This window comes from Trichoplusia ni, chromosome 15 (assembly GCF_003590095.1).
Source record: "Trichoplusia ni isolate ovarian cell line Hi5 chromosome 15, tn1, whole genome shotgun sequence".
Taxonomy (NCBI): domain Eukaryota; kingdom Metazoa; phylum Arthropoda; class Insecta; order Lepidoptera; family Noctuidae; genus Trichoplusia; species Trichoplusia ni.
In genome coordinates, this window is record NC_039492.1 from 6,083,205 (window position 1) to 6,092,911 (window position 9,707).

Consider the following 9,707-nt stretch of genomic DNA (forward strand, 5'->3'; position numbering starts at 1 on the left):
GTTGTGTCAAAGTTGTGGAATGGAATATTTATTTTAAATTCCGGTTTTCCAGATGGTTATAATAAATGTAAAATCAAAATCCGTCCTAGCTAAACCGATTTGGATTATATATTATGGAAATGGGGATGATCAATTTAATATTCCTGTATAGGGTTTCAAATGAAAGGTAAACGCTCACTTAGATGAGTCCGCGTAGAAGTAATCGTTTCTATTTTCTTTACCGTTTCAATGTTATTACAGTAGCACTATTTTTTGGACGCAATGACGAAAAAGAACTCCTAGCGCTTTGCTATCATACGCTACTATAGAATGAGAGAGGCCAGAGAGAGCATTGATCAAGCGAGTCAACCGTATGAATCGCGTCGAATCTTATGAACAACCCGGATTTGTATTGACTTTCGGCTGTTTTAAGATTCTACGCAGTCAAATGTGCAAGCTTTCACGAGACTCTATAAAGAGAATTCTAAAATTCGTTTCTTTCAACTCTTTCGGTTCGGCTAAGTGTGCGGACACCTTTAGTTATATTGGAATGAAACTACTTTCAAGGCAGACTGTCCGTGACCATGATACCTGCAAAGGTGTCGAAACGTCGGGAACTAAAATCTAAAACTAAACCGCGATAAAATCCGGAAAAGAAGTTTCATTTCAATGTCTAACATTCATGTTAACCTAAGAAACCACTATGTAACCTTTAGCTATAGTAAAATAAGTACCTAGGTAATATTAAAAAATATGAGAGACGATGATACTAAGAATCTATGAAATGTAGCGGTAATCGAGTTTCAACTTCATAGACTGATTTTTCTTACAGAATTCTTTTTTCAAACTAAAGTCAATTTTCAACGACATGCCTTATTTAATGTCACATTTTGAAGTTTAATTATTTAAATGATTTATATTTCATTTACACATGGACATGTAAATTAAACCGCAATGGGTCGTATGAGCGGTATTAAATGGGAAAAGGCCACACAATGTCGACCAATACATAACATAATCTCCTCAGACTTTCCCAGATACAATCCCCAACCATGGAAGTTTATGGTAAGTGCCTCAATCTTACTCAATAAAATGAGATATTATAAAGACGTTTTTCACTGTTATAAAAAACAAATAAAATAAAAACATTCGCAACCACGTTATGTTTTAGTGACGTGGTTGTGGTCTGTCTATTGTTATTAGAGGCTTAAATAACGGTGAGTAGGCACTTGTGTAGTGTCACTACGGGTTTGAATTCGATACTAAAATTATTGTAATGTTTTTGAAGGAAGGTAGAGTACGTGTAGAATGGTTACTATCTTATGAATACCAAAGAATGTGGTTGGAGGAAAGGGAAGCTTGGAAGAAAAGAATGTATCCTGAAAATACGACGGTTAACGTTGACGTTGTTAAACGTTATGTTTTGACTTTCAAAACTAATCACCAACCTCCAAAACCTGAAAAGAAGAAGCCATTTAAGATGAAAAAGTATGTGTTTAGTATTGTTTATTTCATTGAATAAAATGGCCCTACCATGGGTCAAGCAAAAATGATACTAATGTGTAGGTCTTGTTTAGATTTCTGCATAGGATCTTATGACGATACAACTTGTAACACTTATAAAGAGATCTTGTACAGTAGTTTTAGCCTCGTAGGTAATTACTATAGTTAATGACAGAATAACCAATTAAATTCTTTTGTTTTGTGCAGTCAGACCTCAAAGACTGTCGATTTTACTGAGTGACTGCTATTTATCAAAGTTACTGCAGCCGTCTGTATAATTTGGGCCCCAATTTTGCTATTTACATTATTGTCGATGAATGAATGGAAATTGGATTACATTGACTCTATTTGTATTATTCTTAGCATGTTTCCAACACAATAATTGGAAATTCAGTACGGGGCGGAATAGAATACTCACCTTCAATACAATGAAATTCAAATAATTTTGTTGGATTTTGCCAATAATATAATTGAAAATTCAATGCTTAAGAGAACGGGAATAGTTTCAAATTTAACCCAATTGCCATTCATTCATCGGCCATAGTAAGCAGCAGAATTAGGGCCCTGGGTTAGTAAGACTCCGTACGGTTCATAAATTATTTGTCTCATTTCAGATTTGATGGTATAAAAGGCAAAACTGAAAGTAAACGTCTTCCAGATGCAGAAAAAACAGAAAAGGTAAAAAATGGAGAAGAAACCATTTAAAAATTTGAATGTGACTTGTAGGTTGAATCTAATAATCTAGATTAATATTGATCCTAATAGTTAAAAAAAATGGATTTGTGAACTAAGTAATTATTTATATCCGTAATCGATGTTTTTGACTCGTATACAAATAAATATTAAAAACATGGAAAAATGCAGTCATATTTATTTGTTATATATCCACTATCCACACTTAAGTGGGTTAATACATTGGAGGTGTGAGTTTTATTCAGGAAAATGCCAGTTACCTCCCTAGCTAATGTAACGTCTAGGCTGGTCAAAGGTTTGTTTTGTTAGCCCTTCCACTTTGGACCAACTCGGATATTTACATTATTTACAAGTGAAGTAAGGAATCCGTAGGTAAATGAAATGTAGTCTCAGTTATCGAGGATTTTTATTTCCATGCAACAATATTTGAGTTTCACATTATTAAGGCAAGTACTGACTGGAAACACTGCTAGTAAAGTTAGCTATGAATGGGTAGGTATGGTTTCAAAGAAGAAGTTAGTTTGCAACTACGATTACAGCGCGCATTCGATCCTAGATCTATTTACATGCCGAGCACAAGAAAAAACTTATTTGATCATCTTGGTAGTATCGTATTTTTTTAATTACGAATTGATTATTTTTGAGGATATTGGCCCAGTTTTTAAGGAAATAATATCGAGTTGGACCGTGCTCATTATTAAGTATTCCACTTGATTATCGTGGGTAGGTTATGGTAATGCACCCGGTCAGTACCTGGCTCCAAATTAAAACCACTGTTAATGACCTTGATTATTATCTATATTTTTGAATCTATGTATATATACACATATAATTATCTGATCATTTTTAGTAATAAACTATAACTATTTATTCTACTTTATGATTGAACACAAAATACCCAACTTTAAGCAAACAATTTAAAACAAAAATATTTCAGTTTAATATAATGCTTCCCATTTTTTTTATTATACATTGTAATGAGTAAATATAGGGTAGTTATTTTGAAATGGGTACCTATGTATTAATCATAAACGACATACTTTTAAATTCATTACATATCAGTTATAACTTTTCACTTATTAGGAAGCAAATGACTTTAAGAGTTGTTTTCCAATCCAACAGAAATAGGTTACAATCAATAATTAATTTCAGCTCAGAATTTGAATACATAGGTAGCGGTTCAGCTATTATTTAATGAATGTTTGGCAGATTAACATTACTTAGGATTAACGGGGTTAAAAAGTTAATTGTATATTATGGTCGTTTGTAAAAAGTCCGTTTCATAACCTCGGGCAGAGCATTTTATTAAAAACCCGAGGTTATTAAAAGTTATTTCAAAGTTTTATCCATTATTAAATTGCATAAAGCAAGTTCACATAGCTCTGTATGTGGGGCTAAAAATCAAAAATTACTTAACCAAATCAGTCATTATTATAATAATTAGGTACTAAAGTTTCTGAACAAACAGCAGTTAGATAGTTCAGTCATGAAGTTAGAAGTCATGTGCTCAACCTCCACTTGTTCATACTTCGTTGTGATTTTGCATGGCATAGGGTAACAATATATTTTTAAGGGAGCACTTTTTTATTGTTTATGGTGTGAAATAAAACAATTATTTTTGCCAATTTTCAAACACTCTTTCAAAAACATTACATATTAATATTTGTGGAATGATGTATACACGCCACTTGACGCAACTATGTTAGTGGTCTAACAAACGGAACATGCTGTGGATTAATAAGGAATAAATTTAAAATATGTAGCATCATTATTGCAAAAAATATTAGCCTATAAGTTCGACAGTTGAAAGGTCGACGATCCGCTGCTTGCCAGCCTAACAAAGAAACCAAATAGACGACAAACAGTCATTGTTATGTGTTTATTCTAATGATAGCCTGGTTTCGGGAACCACAACGAACTATCATATTTCACACAGCCGCAAAAAGAAACAATCTTTATAATATTATTCCCGGATTATGGGCAGTTCCCTGTATGCGCAAACTGTTAAAGGCAATTAAGTGAATATTTTTTAGCAAATCACGGTTGTAATTTGTGAACTTACTAGTCACCTTGATGTGTTAAGATCGGCGCGGAACTATACATAAGAACTGTATAAATCACATGTTAAAATAATTTAAATCGTAGTGTAGTATATAGACTAAAAAAATCCTAAAAAAAAATCACTCAGATAATGGATGTTGCAGATGTAGCTGAGCTTATGTGCATGGGACATTTTACTAGCTGAATACTGTTAGGACTAATGGGATTCAACTAGCCAAGTGCTTGATTAAAATACTAACGTTGCGAATAAGTACGCTTTCCATTGCAAAAAGATTACTGTCATAATTTACTGCCTCGTTTGTCAGGCCACTGTAAAGTCAGCGTGTACATGTTCGCTATTTCAGCTAAAACTATATTTTTTAAATCTATAAAGTACAATACGAATTAATTTATGCATAACATGGTTGATTGTCAAAATTATGGTTTTATTTAACGGAAATGTGAAAATTAGCCAAACTGAAAGCTGAAAGCAGTTCCTGGGAATCCTCCACCTGAGTGGAAATCGAAATGCTGTCCTCCACGATTGAAGAAGGTTTGGAATACTACGTTCGGGTCGATGTCTGAAACCAAGAAAATAGTTTAATTATTTTTCTCTCTATTGTTTTTCTTGTAGTTCACTACAATCACTACTACACATTAAGGGGTCCAAATTATGTTACAAAGTATTGTTATAATTAATTAAAATATCTCCTGCGTACAGATTAGAAGTGGCTAACCTAGCGCAACACGCTATGATCGCCTACGCCGAAAATCAGTCTGGAGAATATTTGAATATAATAATAAATCTGATGATAATAACCTGCCATGCCTGCGCCGTCGTCATCGAGGTCCTGTCCGTGGTCATAGCGCGCGCGCTTCTTGGGGTCGCTGAGCACGCCGTAGGCCTCGCCGACCTCCTTGAAGCGGCGCTCCTGCTCGCGCCGCTCCGTGTCGGGCGCGCCCGCGTGCCGGTCCGGGTGGTGCACCAGGGCGCGCTTCCTGCAACCATACACACGGTTTGTTCATTATCTACTGCAACCATTCTATTCATTAAAATAATTCATTAACTATGGGTTTCGTCACTACACCACCAAAATGCACGGAATTGAGTCAATCTGTAGTCAGGTTACAAACAGAGTGCAAGACATACCTATAAGCTTTTTTAATTTCATCTTCAGAAGCAGTTTTTTCAATTCCAAGTATTTTGTAGTAGTCCTTGCGTTTAGATTTCTTTAGTGCTATTTTAGCTTCATGTAACAGTTGCTTGTTTTCCTTGCTCTTGTCAATCTTGTACAGCTTTTCGTAATCTTTGACGGCCTCCTCGTAATCGCCAAGTTCGGTGTAACACTTGGCGCGTCGAAGTAAAGCCTTCATGTAGTTTTCGTCTAGTTCGAGGGCAGCTGTACAAGCTTCAGCGGCCTCCTTGATCTGATTCAGCTTAGCACATACTGTAGCCTTGTTGAAGTACAATTTAGCATTTACAATCTTATTATTTTTATCAATCGTCAATGCTTCGTTATAAAGACTTAGGGCTTGTTGCCACCGTCCCATTTTGAATGCTTCATTTCCTGTAAGCATATAAAATTATAAGTATAATTATTTCCAAGGTTTATACACTTATACACATTGAAATATTGGGAATGAAAGACAAACTAAACTGACGAAAGTATGTTAAATAATTGACATTAGTATAATATACTCAGGAATACATGAGTTACATTTTCACTTTATCATTATATAAATGAAAGTTAAGTAAAAAGGAATATTGCACCTATCCACTATTACTAAGTTCTACCTTACTCAGTTAAAGACTAAGTACTAAAATGGGATTTACCTTCTTCTTTCTTTTGTTTAAGTAGCTTCGCTTTTTTGTAAGTTTCAATAGCTTTTTTATGGTCTGGGGCAAGACGTAAAACTTGTTGGAAATGCTTGAATGCTTGTTCATCTTTATCCTACAATTTAAAAGATCTAATTAGATAAGTACGTAATTTTAATAATATTTTAGAATTATTCGAATTTATTTATTTCAGTTTTACCTCGAAATACAGGCAGAGACCACGAACGTAAATAGCCTCAGTATCAAAACTGTCAAATCTAAGTGAATCATTGGCAATTTCCTGTGCCTCTTGGCAGCGCCCGAGCATGGCTAAGCATTCAGCTTTTGTGAGCTTCGCCCTGAAAACACCAAAGTTTTTTCTTTAGACCAAATACATATAAGGATGTTTAACAAACTTCAATTTTCAGGCACGTGCACCCACACCATTATTACGTATTTCCGAAGTGTTGATCAACATCCAATATTGTAGGTTGATCATTAGTCATTGTGTTTCTGCAAGTTCCATTATGCCAACTCTTAGATAATTTTACGCATTTAAATGATGATTCTTTAATTGAGCAGTAGTGGAAGCTAATAGAACATTTACTGTCGTACTACATTGTTGCATCAAACAATAGTTATGGCATATTGTTAAAATTGCATAATAATGACATCACCTGACCATTGCAAATTTAGATTGTTTACAAACAAATTAGTATGATCTAAATCATTGACTAATTAATAATGAGAACACCAGACCTATGCTTCTAATCCTTCCCTAAATGAGGAGGCCAAATAGAGAAATCTAAAAAATTCAACAAACCAAAAAAAAATTTTGACATTAAAAGCCAAAATTAACCTGATGATAGTCTTCAGTTCTTGGCATTCAATTTGCCACAGCAAACTGTATGTCAATTATAATCTGGGAATGGCTAAACTACTGGTCTGGAGACTTATAGACACTCACTTAGAGCAAGAGGGGCTGTAATCAAGACAGCGGTCCATGCAGAAGACGACGCGGCGGTAATCCTGGGCCTCCATAGCGCGTTGAGCATCTTCGTGCAGCTTGCGCAGGGTCTCGAGAGCTCGGCGCTCGCCTGCAGCGCAGTCCACGCCGCCAAGCTCGCTAGCGCGTCTTACAGCCTGATCGCCGCCCAACAGATCACCTAGGGACAAAATATATGCATGATAATCATTCATCTTATGAATAAGTTTGATAAACCATTCTCGAAAATAGTTAGTATTAGACAAACTATACAAATTCCTGAGCCCCAATTCATTTATTTTTTTTAATTATAATGTCCCTGTAATTTGTACATGATAAAAAAAATCTATTAGACATGATCATTCATTAGCTCAAGTCATTATTGTTTGCAGTGACTGTAGAAATAGTCACACAAGTCTTTTCCAACAGTAATTTTTTATTTTTCGTGATATAGTATTCTACCACTATTGTAACAGCTGCTCCAAATTTTCGCCATTTTAGCATATTATTTGCAAAAATGATAATCATTTTGACCTGTTATTACATGTTCCGCCATGCCAAGGCTAACCACAAGTTGTTTATTTGCTGGAATAAATTATTATTTATCTATATTTTGTAGTACATGCAATCATTGATAACTGATAAGAATTATACTTTGACATAGCATCTACTTTATTGCGCGGAAATAGTTTGCATGAAGTACTACTTGTTTGTTACACATAAATAGAAGTAAATTGATAAAAAAAAAAACAATGACTAAAATTTTTTTTCACATATTTTTTTTTGTTATTGCAAATAGCATCATATTTGCAATTTTATATTTTCACTTCTGTTTGTCACTTAATGTGAGTTTATAATATTAAAATAAATTAATAAATAAATACTAACCGATTGCAATGCAGCATTTAGCCATGCGAATGTAGCCTTTTGTGAATGTGGAATCCAATGCGACTGCTTTTTGAGCATCTTCCAGGGCCTTCTTGTACATGCCAAGCATCATGTAGCATGCAGATCTGTTTCCATAATATGCTGCATTGTCTGGGCAAAGCTGAATAGCTTCATCATACATAGCCAGGGCACCCTTGTAATTTTTGAATTTATACAAATGATTACCACTTTCTTTCTTTTCTTCGGCCACCCTAAAATTAAAAAAAATATTATCATATGTTTTTAATTCATGAGTATGTCATCAGCATCAGACGGATAATACGCCGTTTAATGAAACATGGTAGGTAACGTGAATTTGAATACAGGTGCTTTTTAATGAACTTGAAAGAATTTTTAGGTTTTGACAAAAATCACATTTGTAAGTTCTTATTATTATGAGTAAAGGTTGGTTGTTCAAAATATATGTCTGATGCATGCAAATCCATGTACTCCCACACAATATGATCAGGCTATTGTACGAAATGTAGGTCATAAGTCAAGGTACGCAGACTGCTAGGGCAGTAGTGACTTCATTAATTAATTAACAATATAATTAAGTATTCTAATGAAAATATTATGAGAACTTCGATCTTTACCATGTCCAAAAAACATGAAGGACATTGCCTATTAATTTAATATTAAAATATTCCTATGAATGATTCATGTTTATGAATATTTACCTTTCAGGACTCTTTGGAACTAAATTATCGATTGTTAAATCCAGGTCCGCTACATCTGAGTCTGCCATTTTTGAAATTTTTCAATATTTCAAGAATTTTTGCCCTCTTTATTTTGACGACGAATTCACAAAAGAACTGTGCAGGGTTACCATTCCAATTAAATTTTGCTTTTACATAGAGCTAAAATCATAGACTTAAATGACGGCAACACATTGCGAATTAAGCCAAAACAAAAAACACAAGAAATTGCTAAATCTGTGAGGGTGTGTGCACTACTTTCCTGCATTCAATTTGATCTGACTAAAACTTAAAGTAGGAGTGTAGGACTAACTAGCCTTGACTAAGGCATTCAAATTTAAAAGCTTCGAATTTGAGAACATTTGATATCATTATGATAGAAAATATTTTTTTTTGCATTACACAAAATTTTGTATGCTGGATTTACTAATTATCTACAATATAAAAAAAAATATTTTAAGTGATCTCAGCATGTAAACTTGAAGGCGTAGCCTCATATGAATCATGCGTTGCTCAATTGCAGCGACAAATCTGATCACACGACCCCATGTTTTAATTTCCCGCGACTTGAAATGTTCGCTCGCTGTTTTATGGAGTCGCTCGTCGCCCGGTTCTAGCGACTAATATGATCACTTGACCCCATTTTTAAATTTCCTGTGACTCGAAGTTGCTGCTTCAGGGAGTCGGTCGTCGCTGGTTTGCAGCGACAATCTGGTTGAGCGACCCCATTTTAAATTTCCCGAAAAACAAAACATTAATATCTATAGTCTAATTGTGAACTGGCTATCATATAATAACAAGTGTGACTTTTTTAAAAGTCACATAGGCACATTTAAAACTCGGTAAAACTATACAATGAGGAAACAAACTTATTGGTTTAAACGTTCATTTACAGGAATTAATTTGGAGACAGTTTGCAGCACCACTTTTATGTAATTTAAATCGACTTGTCTTGACCGCTTAATTTTTTCTTTTCTCTATTCTATAGTGTATTAGTTACCTATGATGTTTTTTTCCCAGCGACAAAGCTCAATATTTTGAGCTCTATCACTACATATCACATCGC

At 34.4% G+C, this 9,707-nt stretch overlaps 2 protein-coding genes across 2 annotated transcripts; one reads left to right on the forward strand and one right to left on the reverse strand.

Annotated features, from left to right (window-relative positions):
* Nucleotides 1–689: 689 nt before the first annotated feature.
* LOC113501024 lies at nt 690–2,345 on the forward strand. The gene is made up of 3 exons (XM_026881999.1): nt 690–1,044; nt 1,268–1,467; nt 2,097–2,345. The coding sequence occupies exons 1-3, from the start codon at nt 934–936 to the stop codon at nt 2,185–2,187; spliced, it is 402 nt and encodes a 133-aa protein (XP_026737800.1). The 5' UTR covers nt 690–933; the 3' UTR covers nt 2,188–2,345.
* A 219-nt stretch (nt 2,346–2,564) lies between these two features.
* Nucleotides 2,565–8,777, reverse strand: LOC113501014 (dnaJ homolog subfamily C member 7). The gene is made up of 8 exons (XM_026881988.1): nt 8,624–8,777; nt 7,905–8,155; nt 6,999–7,197; nt 6,252–6,390; nt 6,050–6,167; nt 5,366–5,783; nt 5,036–5,214; nt 2,565–4,796 (listed from the first exon to the last, which is right to left on the reverse strand). The coding sequence occupies exons 1-8, from the start codon at nt 8,689–8,691 to the stop codon at nt 4,684–4,686; spliced, it is 1,485 nt and encodes a 494-aa protein (XP_026737789.1). The 5' UTR covers nt 8,692–8,777; the 3' UTR covers nt 2,565–4,683.
* Nucleotides 8,778–9,707: the final 930 nt, after the last annotated feature.